This window comes from Ascidiella aspersa, chromosome 3 (assembly GCF_963924565.1).
Source record: "Ascidiella aspersa chromosome 3, kaAscAspe10.2, whole genome shotgun sequence".
Classification (NCBI taxonomy): domain Eukaryota; kingdom Metazoa; phylum Chordata; class Ascidiacea; order Phlebobranchia; family Ascidiidae; genus Ascidiella; species Ascidiella aspersa.
In genome coordinates this window covers 24,202,872-24,216,444 of record NC_139449.1, presented here as the reverse complement: position 1 = coordinate 24,216,444, position 13,573 = coordinate 24,202,872, and the positions used below count along the sequence as shown (strand labels likewise).

Here is a 13,573-nt window from a genome sequence, read left to right as displayed (position 1 = left end):
AAATAAAGTGACGTAATCTTAGCTGGTTTAGTGACTTTTCCGATAGTGTTCAAGCCCCGCCCGTTCTGTATTAAGCTTTGCTGTCAAATGACATGTGACGTGATTTACGCAGAATAGTTTACAAATACCCAAGAATTTAAGTCTAACACTTCAATATATGTTAAAAGTAGTTGAAATGATTACCAATATACAGCTCAGAGTAAATGTCTAAGTTTTAAAAATTATTAGAAAATCTTAATTTATAGTAAACTGTTTCTTGAAAAAAGTGTGCTCTGTTTCTCTAGGTTAATATATAAAAAAAATGCCTGCCTACCATTCAAATCAGGCCTTTAGTAAGTCTGTGGGCAACCTTGCTGTGGCTCCCTTGCGTTGCTTGTCAAAGTACAAGGGCCCAGCCCCGCGTTTACCCCCTACAGAAAACCAGGACATAATCGACGAGACCATTGGCTTTTTTCGGGCCAACATCTTCTTCCGCAACTTTGAGATCAAAAGCGATGCTGACCGCACCCTGATCTACATCACCCTCTACATTCAGGAGTGTCTTAAGAAGTTGACCAAATGTGCAAGCAGAGAACAAGGAAGAAAGGAGCTTTACACCCTGGCAGTGTCTTCATTTGATGTTCCCGGTGACCCAGGATTTCCACTTAACAACATGTATGCAAAGCCTACATCAAGGAGTGATGCTGATCAAATGAAGGCCTACATTCAGCAGCTCCGTCATGAAACTGGTGAGAGGCTTTTGGATCGGGTTTATGACAACGAGTCTGGAAAGCCGAGCAAGTGGTGGACGTGCTTCTCCAAGAGAAAGTTCATGGAGAAGAGCCTTTCCCAGCCTGGACGTTAATACTGTTATCCAACATTTCGTTTTCCAACACATGCATTAAGCCAGGTGATTCGAGCAAACATTTACAATACCACCAATCATTATATACGCTTTGTTTTGTGATTAATTTTGTGTATTTTTCTTTACTTGCATATTTGGCTTATAAATTTGTTTTTATATGGTCCTAATTGATGGTAGTTTGTTCAAACTTTCTGCAGCTTGTTGTAACTTTTATGAACAACATGCAGTATGTGGAGAACGCTAAAAGTTTGACTTAACCAAACTCTTGTGTTTAACTATTGTTTAATTAAATCTTTGTTCATGTTCCACTGATTAACTGTATTTATGTGTATCTTGATGTGGTGCAATTTACAATTCACACAATGATTGTTAAATTTAGGATACAAATTTAAATCTAAACTTGCCCAAAGCAAAATTATATTATTTTCTTGTATATCTCTGTATGATATTCAATCTAAGGCACATTTGCTGTGTGATACTTTTCGTAACATTTGTGATGTGTATGCAGACTTCAACCAAGCCTTTTTAGAGTATTTAAGTGAAACTGACTAAAGACTTTTCCGCCAAAATATTTGGTGAATGCAAGTAAGCCTTATAGGCTCTGAATTGCTCCATGGCTGCCAACCGAGGGCAGAAAGCTGGCCAGACTGGCTTGCACAAAGTAATTATGGTGGGAAGTGGAGGAGTGGGCAAGTCCGCTCTCACCTTACAGTTCATGTATGATGAGGTAAGTTCAGGATTCTTTAGACACATTGGTTTGTCTCATCATATTAAACTATGTGTATTGGTGTGGGATACTATATTGTTTTGCTTTTTTCTGTTATTTAGTTGTAGGATTTGTTTTGGGATTATAGACTGACTATAGTAAACTTACCATGTATTCCACCACTAACATATTTTCAGTTGTCCTGATTTGGGATAGTTAGTTATATTATGCTGTATATATATCAGGCCTGTACAACTCATATTTACTATTTGCAGAAAATATTTTTTTGGCTGGTTTCCCTTCATTTGTTTGTGCATTAGTCCACTGCGGTACTAAGATATCAGACTGATAGAAAAAGTATGACCCACATAAAAAGTCACTTTTCTATTCTTTTAATACTATATTGTTGTTGGGATTAGCTATAGCAAAAAAAGTAATGCCATACATACTTATTTAAATCAAAGTCGTTATTAAATTTGGATACTTTTTCGCCACATTAAATTGTTACTTACGGGCTTTATGTTGTTCAGACCTCCTCTATGTGTGCAGACCTCCTCTAAGTGTTAGCACATTTACATGTTCAATTTTTTATTTTCAGTTTGTAGAAGATTATGAACCCACAAAGGCTGACAGTTATAGAAAGAAGGTGGTTCTGGATGGAGAAGATGCCCAGATTGACATTCTTGACACTGCTGGGCAAGAAGACTATGCAGCAATCAGAGACAACTACTTTAGAAGTGGCGAAGGCTTTCTCTGTGTTTTTTCGATTACCGATAGTTCTTCTTTTGATGAAACACAAGAGTTCAGGTAAATATTTAAAGCTTGATGCTACTTGCTGATTGTTTTACTTAATTTAGCCAAATTTTAAGTATTACTCATTTTATGCTTGCAGCAATAAAACAAATAATTTTTCACATTTAAAGGTAGATGAACTTGAACTTTTTTCTCTAAAACATTTTAATTTTTGTAACTTTTGAAACAGAACATTTTTTGTTGTATGTTGTTGTGCACATTTGTTAGGACGCTATAATCTGAAGTGTCAACCAAAGATGTTATTTATGGCACTCTGATATCTCCCAATATATGTGTACACTTTAAAAAAATAAGATATAGATGCAGTGTTTAATGCCCAGTAATATTTTAGGGACCAAATCCTTCGAGTAAAAGCGGTTGAATCAAGTGCGGCTAGCAGTATACCCTTTCTTCTTGTTGGAAACAAGTCCGACCTGGAATCAAACAGACAAGTAAGCTGTTTTGAATATTTTTGCTTTTTGCTTTCCCTTTGATATTTGTGCTCACTAGTCACTACTTTACATCTCTAATTTAGTCATATCACTTTTATGTTGTATATTGTGAAGGTAAGTCAAGCGGATGCTCAAGCACTGGCAGACAAAATGGGAGTTCAGTATGTTGAAACCTCCGCTAAAACAAGAAATAATGTTGACAAGGTTTGTTGTCAAATTTTTTATCTTAATAGATTACCCTTCAACTTGCAGTTTAACTGCACTATGAAAATCATTTCTATTGCATGTCAGCTGCTTTTAGATGCCCCCAATTTAAAGCTGCCTGCTCAAAAATCTAATTAAAAATGGTGACATCTTTCTCATTTATATTTTCTCCCAGATTAAAAATAAATTAAAAAAAACATTTTATTGTTTTTTGTGTTTATCATTTTTTTGTTTGTCATTTTTTTTTCTTTTTTATTGTTTACCAATATAAAACATTCCTGCATGTTTTTTGTTTGATTTTCCATTGTTTGTTTAGTTTACGGAAAGGTTTCTGTTGTTTTTTGTTTTCGTTCTGCATGCGTTCATCTCATCGTTTTGTTCCCCTTTTGTTTTCTCCAGGCTTTTTTTGATTTGCTCAAATTAATCAAAGTCGAAAAGAACAAAACGGTCGAGCAGCGTCCCAGCGACGGCGGCGGAGAAAAGCCGGGCTGCTTCGCCCAGTGCAAAAAGCGCTGTGTTATTTCCTAAACTATCACCTATGCTCACCAGCACTTAAATGTTACGCACGCCAGTCGTTCGTTACAGATTGATCCAAACCCTTGTGGATCAATGCGGATTGAAGCTCTAGAAATCATTCAAAATTATTTGCTATTATGTTTTTTTATCAATCGCTGTTAATAGGATAAGTGAACGTTTTTTTTATAATAATTATTTGTGTGTTTGCCTATCTCTCGTTGTTCAAGTACTAAAGCCATTAAGGTTACTTTTTGTCGCTTTTATTTAAAAAAAAAACGATTTAGCAACGATGTGTTTATGTGCGTTTGCATTACCTTTAAAACGCCACTGCTATTCTGTGACTTGCTGCAAGAAGGCATTGGTATAATTATTTGGCTTGTAATCCGCGCCTAAATAAAATGCACGTGCTTTAGATGAGCTTTAATAAGAGCGCGTGCAACAAATTACTTCGAAACACGGAAATGGTTTTAGCCTTTAAATACAAACAAGCACGAAATCTGTAATAGAGTCATGCAGTGGTTTATATATATATATATATATTACGTTATATATAATCACCTTTTACTAATCCGATATTGTTGTAGCACGTTGGGTAGGTTGATTGTAACGTATTAATATACTAAAAACTAATGATATCATGATAATAAGCTGTGTGCGCCATAGTTTTATACTTTACATGCCACTAAAATTTGTATACTTATTTTGTATTTTAATTGCCTTCAGTAGTTTTGCGATAAAGCCTAATCACTCAAAACTGCATGGAGTCGCTGTCTGCCTTCCATTCTTTTGAGCTGCGCATGTCTATCATTTACTTCATGATGCTTGCTATTCCTTTTTCTGGTTGCTTTTAGTCAAGAGCCCGCGCATTTGCGCTTTGCATTTCGATCCTTGCAATTCGTCTCTCTGCGTTTCCACCTTGTAATTTACCCGTGTTCATTTGCGTTGTTTTTATCCCTTCCCGCCCTCACCTCCATGTACTTACGAAGTTGATGACCTATGACCGTGGAACTGTAATTCCACCCTTTAACCTTACTATTAAAGAAACGATTTTACCAACCCTGTCAAGACCAAATTTAGGAAGGCCGTATGGAACCTTTCGCTGCATAGAAAAAAAACAGGTGGTTTAAGCTTGTTAGTGTCGGATCACCTATTTGTAGAATTTAGGATCACTTCAAGCTTAATTTTAACTCAAAATCGTATTTGCTAGATAAGGGTTGGCATTGCATTGCTTGTAACGGTATACATATTTACTGGAGGGAGTGTATTTAAAGTTAATAGTAAATCACCGAAAAAAAGTTGTAAAAGATTTGCACTCTGAGCGCCATTAAAGTTAGTAGGCTAATTTAGGGAAAGTTAATCGGTCTTGGTCTTTCTAAATTTAGTAGTCTACAGGTTTTGCCGTATGTTAACATGAAGAATTACATGTTTGTTGGCCACTTAGGAAGCTGCGGTTGCGGAAGATATGTTGGGTACTGGAAATGTTGGAAACGGAAAACAAACCGTTTGTATTGTGACGTTTACGGCGCGAATTTTCATCACCGATATATTTGTCGCCAACCTTATTGATCGCTCGCCCTTTTGCTTAAGTTTTCGAATGAATTACGTAACACGTTTTAGACCTGGGCTGTAGTGCATTGCGTATGGTAAAAATAAACTGGGCAACTGTTTTCTAACTTCACTGCGCGAACTGCGAAGTAAATTGCGCAACTCCGTTGGGTGTTGAGTTTTGTTTTTTTATATAAATTCCAAACACCGAAATCGAGGGCGACAAGTCCACTGGCAAACCTCATGTCTTTTGGGTAATTATCAAGAAGGCAATTAGTTTACCTTCGCCTAAAGTTCGAGCATTATAGGCCATCTGGAAAAGGTTATACATGCTGGGGAACATTGCACACTGAAAAAAGTGCAAAATAATAATAATTTATGTCCATTACGTCCAAATTTGCAAGCAAACGTTTCGAAAAAGGTAAAACACACATCGCGAATGGTTACTGTTTGATAATCACTGCACTACAAGACGATTTTGATAAAAGGGTAGCGATCCCGTTCAGAATCCACAGAAGGAAATACTGTTAATAAGTTCTTCCTTGTTTCGCCCAGTCGTCCAACAGCTGCTATTTATCATTACAACCCGTTTTAGAATGCCACGTTTTGAATTAATCCCATATATCTGTAACGATAACAAAAACACAAGGCAGTTATGGAATACATTTACATAATTATAGGCTGACCTGCGAAAGTGAAACTCTTGGACTACGTATACAACAAAAGCTTTCTAAAACCAGTCAGGTGTTCGATTATTGATTTACGACGGTTTTCTGTTGCGTCAATCTTGATTTGAAAAGGCGTTTAATTGCGACACTGCTTTCCCCAGACTGTGCTGTCATTGCTTTGCTGATTGGAAAGTCAGATGTGATTCATTCGCATCTGTGTTTTTTTCATTCGTACACCCCTAATTATTTTAGGTCTTTGCTCGCGTTGATATTAGGAAGTTTATTGAAAAGCTAGTGATGCACGACAAAGTTCACGTTTTTTTATGAGTAAAGTGATGTTGTCTGTATGTTTTCACTACAATTGAATTCCCTGAATTTCAAGCGTTGGAAAGTCTGTCAACGGTACATTCGCGACTTCTTACGAAGGTGACACTGAAAAAGTAATAAACTTCAGTTAACTTGACAGCATTTCCCTAACAAAAATTGTTATTCGAAAAAATATTATACAAAGCATAAATATTATTTTACAAAGTTGAATAAGATCTTGCCTGAAAAACCAAACACCCCGACCAAATTCAAACAAACCAACAAAGGTGAGCATGCCAACGGTCACCACCCCTAATAATTTTTCCGCATATTTTAGGCTTTATTGTCATGTGCTTTTCGACTGGCAAAATATATTTTTAAGGTTTGATCGAATATTTTTTGGTAACTTGTTTTTTTTTGTAGTTATATTTTCCCGATATTACCTGTACTGATAAATAATAGAAGTTATTGATCTATGGTCGACAATGCCTGCAACCCATTCGAGTACAAGATAAATATGCGCTGGGAATCTTGTATTAAAGCGCTGCCCCGTTTTTTTGTTTTTATTCTGTTTTTAGTGGTCTCAAAGTCTTACGGCGCTGCCCCGTTTTTAAAATAATTTTATATTTAGGTGTTTTACGACCTCATGCGGATGATCGAGCAGGAAAAAGCCAAGCAGGAAGAAAATCCGGTCAAAGAGGGCAAAACAAAAACCGGTTGTTCCTGTGCGATCTTGTAAAGACAACGCAATTGCCAACTTCCGCTCAGTTACCAAGAGTCTTCCAAACAGCCCAAGTCAAGTAAAACAAGCGCGTTACAAAATACGCACCTCAATAAACAGCCGAGCATTTCCACGACCAAAAGTAATGCTTTTAAGATGCCATTGGTTCACATTGGAGTTATTTGGTCGCTTTCATTATGTCTAATGCATTGCCGTTTATTGTAAAACGTACATTTTTTTATCCTGGACTAAAAAACTTGATCTGTTTACGGATTGGCGCCAGGGCAACAGTATGCAGGTGGTGGCTTATTCTTTTTAAATCCTAAAAACGTCTACCAACCCGATTTTGTGTTTTACGTCGATGTCATATCACGATTAGGCTCACGGAAGCTTTTTCGCTTCTAATGAATAGGCGAAATGATGTGAGTATCGTGTCCGCTGGCCCAAGGCCGTATTCACCTTTTATGAAACGTGACGTCGGGTCTGCCGATCAAAGAATTACCTTGCAGTTGATCTTTACGCAATTGTTGTTGGCAGATGGTTTTACGAACGCTTGGTGGCGCACCCATGCGAACTAACTGAAAAACAATACGACAGCATCGTGTTAGTGCCGGTACCAAGAATAGATATTAATTTGAAATCGCACGGGGAAAGTTAAAACAAACCCAAATAAAATATTTCTGTACCGTATAGAACTGACGGTGTTCGCTTTTCGTAGAAAACCGATATCCATGTATGCGATTAATAATGTTGGGTATGAAAAGGTTTTTAGGCATAGTCTTTTTCACATAGGTCAACGCAATTTTCGGGCCAAATTGTGGACTGCCGCTTGTTGCACACTCAAGTTTTAGTACATTTATATTTTTTAACTTGTAGTGGCAACTTTGTTTCAAAAAACTAAACATTTTGACTTTTTCCGTTTAAAATATGAAATGTTCTTCTTTCGTCAGTTAGATCTGTGCGCTACAACAAATGCTAAAAAGCGTTCTCAAACAAAATTTTAAGAAGCTTTCACCTTCCGTAAGCCATTTTATTTTTGACCTATACCTTTTCACCGTTGTTTGCTGCAGTGAACTTTTAAGCGTTTCAGTGTAATTTTGCCTGCGTTTTATTGTATTGCATTTTAAGTAAATACACGTTAACCCTTTAATGATTGCGTCGGGTGCTGTTTATTATTAACGCAAAAACAAAGGTTTTAGTAAAAAATCGTTTTGTTTTAGGATGTTAAACTCAAGTTTGGAAGTACTGTAATAATTCGTGGGAGAAATAAATGCAGTCGATAGGCCTATATTTGACAAAATTTACCAAAAAATATTAGATCTTATCAAACAAAAAACAAATGCTGAAATAAAATAGCATGCACGCAGTCGACTATAAATAAACCAGTATTTTATTTGATTTGCGCTTCATAAAGCGTGGCATAAAACAGTTTGTTAAGTAGGGACAGCAGCACTTCTGTCACATATCAGCATGTATTTGAGCCAATTGGCAATAAATATAGGGCATCTCAAAGCTCGTCCCACATCTTGCTCTTTTTCTTGATCTTGCCTTTTTTGCTATTTTTCTCTTCCTGAGCCTTTTTATTTTTTTCTTGTCTGGCCTTTCGATCCATGGCCGCCTTCTGCGCCGCATCTAGCTGATCCAGTGCATTGCAGTTCACGTCCTCGCCCGTGCAGTCGCACGACGAGACGTCCATCTGCTCTACTTCTTCGCACTTGTCCAGCAGCAGCTGTGGCATGCGCTTGTCGTACTTGCACACGCTGGAATAAAAATGTCAAATTAACTAACAAAACTGACTTTTTAAGCATTGTTTTCAAACCCTTGTTCACAACTTGGCGTTAACCAAAGAATTCATTTCTTTTCAAGGTAATAAAAACAGACACATCAGAGGTTGATCGTGTTGTGGCAAAAATATACCCAAACCAGTTAACATATCAGTTATGGTCCGAGGTATGTAGCATACAGTAGTTGCCAGAGTCTGACCAGAGGAACCTTATTTTGTGACCCACACAACGTTCGACAAATAGTTAATTTAATCGTTATATCGTATGTTGGTGTTTCTGGCGCGATTACTGGCATTTTGACCTCGCGTTACGTCAAAGGCCTACTCAACTATATCAACATAATAACAATATTGCGACTACCCGGTTGTGAGTCATAGCGTGTGTTTAGCTCTTTGTAATAAAATGGTTTATTAATTACTTCCAAATGCGAAGCTGACAGTTGCATAACATGTAAAATGCATTTTTGTTTGACTGACATCACTCGTAATATATATATATACAGACTTTGCATGTTTGTTGTGTGCAATTAAGGATAGGTACTAGACATACAATATTTTTGCAATTTTATATTCGAATTTTTTATCACACATTGATTAGGTATTTACAATTATTTTGTTTTGTCTTCACAGGTCTTTGGCCAATTATGACCACAAATAATTAATTATCTATGTTAGGGCACGGTAACACGTTACAACAAAAACTGTTTGTAGGCACTGGGGATCGGCTTTTGCAACTTAGGGTTGTTAGCCGGTGTTTCAACCCTGGGTTTTGGTTTTCACATAGTGTGGATAAACGATACGAAGGATGCCAGCCAAGTAGTTTTTCAACTAGCCCGTCGTTCTACTCTGGGTTTTGTTTTTTATCGACGAACAAACTTACTTGCAAAAACAGAACATCTTGCATGCGGCGTCCTCGTTTTCTCCGGGACATGTCAGATCATCGGGGCACGGGGGACAAAACTGCTCTGGATCCTTGATGATGTTCTTACAATTCTTCTCCATCATTGGCGATTCAGCGCTGCACTTGCTAGAGTAACAAACTTAAAATTAGTAATAAGCTAAAGAAAGGACAGGTCTGCTAATATTTGTCTGCTTGATTTGTAAAAAAGAAAGGGGAAAAATCCCAAAAAAGCTTAAGAGCGTTTGATTACACGCAAATGATAACTTCTTTGAGCGAAAATCGAGTATAAACACAGCAATATTTTATTGCTTTATTTTGAGAATAATGCAGCTGTCACCAGGGCATCTAAATCTAGATCTTAATATATAATATGACTATAAGCTTGGCCGCTAACTCTTACTCGCAAAGACACTGGATTCTGCATTTAGTTTTCCTGAAATCGGCGGCGTTTACAGGCTTGGCAGTTCCGGCGTCGATCGCAGGTTTGAGCTTCTCGTTTATTTCTTTTGTTTCCGCCTGGATTCTCTTGGCGTATTCTTTGTAAGCTTCCCGATTTTCTTCGTCGGTCATCATGTTGGCCTCTTTGACTATCTTTCAGATGCAAGTACATAGGTGTTACGATTGCTACTACAGCCAAAATCAATATTATAAACACGTTTAAATATAAAATACAAATATTTTTTTTAAATATGCATGTATGTAAAGTTTGTATGTTTTATACAATGCATAGGTTTGTATCTAACCCTCAGGAAAGCATGTAAGTTAGTGCTGACTTACACATTTACAATTATGCTGATTTTACAAATTTCCTAATGCTGATTTACTATATCTATTTGAAATTCGATATGGATATATTGGTGTCTTTTGTAGATTAATTGAACTAAAAACTCAACGTAGACAGAACATCATATAAAACTCAAAACCGTGATTATCGTAGCAGTGTGTTTATATCATATTTTCCAGTCACTGTTTATTAAATAGTCCTAAAACAATCCAGACATGGTCGTATTTTCAATGGCCACAAGAGTCTAACCTCTTTCAGTTTGCTCAGCTCCTGTTGAGTGGGGCAAGTGGTGGTTTCGCAACCGCAGTCATCCTTGGGTTCACCCGCTTTTTGGCATTCCTCAGCATAGTCAGCGGGAATGCTGTCCTTGCATTTTCTAAGTAAAGATTTTAATTTTAGAAAAATATTTTAAATAATTTTCATACCGACACAAATTCTGGCTCTTATGTAAGGTCGAAAATCTCTAGTACCTAAACCATTAGACATGCGAACACCATTGGCCGAAAGTTGTTTATCTGGTATAAAAATGCTTCAAATAACTCACAAGTCGACCAACAGTTAACAATCTAAGTAATTACAGTAAATTATAAACTTTTAGTTTTAAATATTTCCATTGACCAGCCTAGAAGATCTGGAGAGCTGGATTACCTTATCACCAGGTTATTCAAACACACCTGCAAAAACACGGGACGATGCAGTGAGCATTTTCCTTGTACTGATTCACCGCCTTCCTAGCCTTAGCAATTTCTGCGTCGTCTTCAAACTCCTGCTGCTCATCTTCTGGTTTTGGGCACTCTATACTCTCCGACTCGGAACACTGGCAATGCTTCGGCACTCCTTTGTATGTGCCGCACTTGTATTTGTTGTGCTCGGTCAGTTCGTCTTTGCATTTTCTGCGCAAAAGTCTGGAGTTAGGGTCGCACATCAAACAGTTTTTTTTTGTTTTAATGAAATCGACAAGTGAACACTTCCATTGTTACAGTAAAGTGTGCTCATAGGGGATTTTTTCTTATCGTTTAAAAACAACCCTTTTTGCACTTTCTTTACGTTTAAGGTTTTACGTTTTATCATTAGCTGTTAAGTCGACGTTCGTATAACTGTATTGTCACACACATAATAGCGACTTACTGGCAGAAACAACTGGTGTGGCACTGAGCGGTTTTCCACTGAGTGCAGAAGGCTGGCGTACAGAGTTCTTGGGCGCACTCCAGGTTTTTGATGGCATCGGGCATGTGACACAACTCAGGTTTCTCGTCGCAACATCTGCAGGCGCAGTAGGCGCGGTTCTAAAAAAACAAACAACGCTTAACAATCGGCTCAACAAAGCCCTTGTACACCGGTTATAACGTCAACGCCCTTTCTTCTAGAAAAAGGGTGACCAACCAGTCAAAGACCAAACCCATTTCTTACTTGGTTAACTGCAAAAACCACACCTTGCACAAAGGCGGAAATAAATATTACCTGGCTTCTTCCTCGCTTGCGCACATACTTTACCCACCAGATTAACACTATTGCGTAAATACATTTAGCGGTTTTTCATTCAAACTGCGGGACTTCATTGCCATCACGCTATCAAAGTTTCTAAAATCTTTTTTACGATTTTACATAAAACAAATAGGATCTCAGCAAGGATGTATCTCGCAGTTTGGTTTTAGGGGGCTTGGTAAAACGTGACGCCATAAAACAAGCTTTGTGCGCAAACATGCAACGCAAATGCAGCATTAGCACATTCAAAGGTAAGGCGGAGAAGCTAAAAACCTTTTGTAACAATTCACATAGGCTATTTTGTAGGAATTAAACAAATTAACTTACCAATAATAGGGGCGATGGAGCAAATCCATCCGGGGTAGCGGTTGAGGTATGGTACACAGTAAATAAAACAAAGAGTGATGTAAACAATTTTAAATACATAGTGTCCTGGATAAGTACCTATAAAGAAACATGGAAAATGATAAACAACTATAAATAAGCTGCTATCTTGCCAGAATTTTTTTCTAAAGCTGCCTTCGTTGATTTATAACTGCTTATTATAGTTAGTAGCTAAGTGTCAACCTGTTAAAATGATATAATCAAACTAAAATTGGGAAACGAAACCTTCAACACTTCAGTTACGAATGCATTTATTACTGACAGCTATGGAATGCAGGGTTGACTTTATACCGTGGCGGTGTACATGTGTAAGGACCTGAATGAATGGCTATGTAGCCGGGGGCTAAAATACTATGCAACGTGGCTTTCAGGTGCTAGCCGGATAGTGACGCGGGATTGTTTCGAGATAGCACCGGCAATTACGGATACTGTTGACCAGCCTATTACCGATTGAGCATTGGACTCTTTCTAATGTCCCTGGGTCTTTGTTTTTGTAACGCACTATTGTTGTAATTTATCAATTACCGTTTCTTAAAAGTTGTTTAGAGCCCCGACAACATTAGTGACCTGTAGCGAAATGAATCACATTTTTAGTTTTGTTTTCATCAGTCGCCATAAATTCTAATACTTTTGTGATAATTACATAAGCTGGCTAAACGTATATAAAAAGTGACCGAAATGGTAGAATAAGAAGAACTGCCAAGGAGGAGATGGAGGCTTTAAAATATAATTTAGAAAAGCTATTTAAGCTTAGTTAATAATTTTTGTGATAATTTGTACACAGTTTGCGGAAAGTGGGCTGTAATGGACCGTCGAATATTTAACCCTTATTAGCACTTTTACAAAGTTTTTATTATTTTGACATGAGCGTACCTTTTAAAAAAAAACCTTTTACTGAAGTTCAAAGGTTCACATAAAGGTCACCGTACTCCCGAATGTTGCCTTTAATGACTTACGTATAGGTTTATCGTCAACAGATGCATTTTTACATCTATATTGCGTTTTATTTTCACATACTATACCGTAAATGTATATATATCTACACCAGTGGTTCTCAACCGCCGGTCCGCGTTAACTTTCCTGCCGGTCCGCCAAATATATTACAATCTTAAATCTCAACTACAAAATGCAAGATGCTGAAGGCTTGTCCATCAAATTTTGAACTTCGCCAGCTTCGTAATTTGCAACATTGTGACGTAACATAGAGTTAATGTTCTACTTTGGACTTGATCGTATTCAGGCTACAGATCGTTAAGTCTTAAATTTTAGGACCAGTTGTATGTGAAAAACTTTAATAGAACCATGTATAACACGTATGATAGCAAAAAGACAGCAGCAAATTGCTCATTGAATTTAAGTTTCCATTCTTTGCTTTTAAGCTGCTATAGTCCAAGTTTAATTTAACTGCCGGGAAATAAAAAAATAAAACCAAGTACATTTCCTTCATAAAGTAAAATTTTAGTGTTTCCAACTAAGACTATT

The 13,573-nt window shown here is 37.2% G+C and overlaps 3 protein-coding genes across 4 annotated transcripts; 2 read left to right on the top strand and 1 right to left on the bottom strand.

The window, feature by feature from the left end:
- Nucleotides 1-248: 248 nt before the first annotated feature.
- On the top strand, nucleotides 249-1,353 carry LOC146161039 (actin-related protein 2/3 complex subunit 3-like). The gene has a single exon (XM_083385764.1). It carries the CDS (start codon nucleotides 302-304, stop codon nucleotides 842-844), a length of 543 nt encoding a protein of 180 aa, XP_083241890.1. The 5' UTR covers nucleotides 249-301; the 3' UTR covers nucleotides 845-1,353.
- A 49-nt stretch (nucleotides 1,354-1,402) lies between these two features.
- Nucleotides 1,403-7,904, top strand: LOC146161038 (ras-related protein O-RAL-like). Of its 2 annotated transcripts, none has more exons than XM_083385763.1 (5): nucleotides 1,403-1,571; nucleotides 2,149-2,357; nucleotides 2,695-2,794; nucleotides 2,909-2,998; nucleotides 6,665-7,904. In XM_083385763.1, exons 1-5 carry the CDS (start codon nucleotides 1,458-1,460, stop codon nucleotides 6,770-6,772), a joined length of 621 nt encoding a protein of 206 aa, XP_083241889.1. In that variant the 5' UTR covers nucleotides 1,403-1,457; the 3' UTR covers nucleotides 6,773-7,904. The 2 variants fall into 2 exon arrangements, with proteins under 2 accessions (XP_083241889.1, XP_083241888.1); XM_083385762.1 differs by lacking the exon at nucleotides 6,665-7,904 and adding an exon at nucleotides 3,398-4,570.
- A 222-nt stretch (nucleotides 7,905-8,126) lies between these two features.
- On the bottom strand, nucleotides 8,127-12,147 carry LOC146161037 (uncharacterized). Its single transcript, XM_083385761.1, has 7 exons — nucleotides 12,035-12,147; nucleotides 11,351-11,508; nucleotides 10,897-11,115; nucleotides 10,472-10,598; nucleotides 9,839-10,029; nucleotides 9,418-9,564; nucleotides 8,127-8,514 (listed from the first exon to the last, which is right to left on the bottom strand). Exons 1-7 carry the CDS (start codon nucleotides 12,131-12,133, stop codon nucleotides 8,262-8,264), a joined length of 1,194 nt encoding a protein of 397 aa, XP_083241887.1. The 5' UTR covers nucleotides 12,134-12,147; the 3' UTR covers nucleotides 8,127-8,261.
- Nucleotides 12,148-13,573: the final 1,426 nt, after the last annotated feature.

Excerpts from the sequence above, each read along its gene's own strand:
- LOC146161039 (XM_083385764.1), top strand. The coding sequence starts at position 302 with ATGCCTGCCTACCATTCAAATCAGGCCTTTAGTAAGTCTGTGGGCAAC.
- LOC146161038 (XM_083385762.1), top strand. The coding sequence starts at position 1,458 with ATGGCTGCCAACCGAGGGCAGAAAGCTGGCCAGACTGGCTTGCACAAA. Across the intron at positions 2,358-2,694 it reads GATGAAACACAAGAGTTCAG|GGACCAAATCCTTCGAGTAA; the intron begins GTAAATATTTAA and ends GTAATATTTTAG. Across the intron at positions 2,795-2,908 it reads ACCTGGAATCAAACAGACAA|GTAAGTCAAGCGGATGCTCA; the intron begins GTAAGCTGTTTT and ends TATATTGTGAAG.
- LOC146161037 (XM_083385761.1), bottom strand. The coding sequence starts at position 12,133 with ATGTATTTAAAATTGTTTACATCACTCTTTGTTTTATTTACTGTGTAC. Across the intron at positions 11,509-12,034 it reads CTCCATCGCCCCTATTATTG|AACCGCGCCTACTGCGCCTG; the intron begins GTAAGTTAATTT and ends TTGTTTTTTTAG. Across the intron at positions 11,116-11,350 it reads CACACCAGTTGTTTCTGCCA|AAAATGCAAAGACGAACTGA; the intron begins GTAAGTCGCTAT and ends ACTTTTGCGCAG.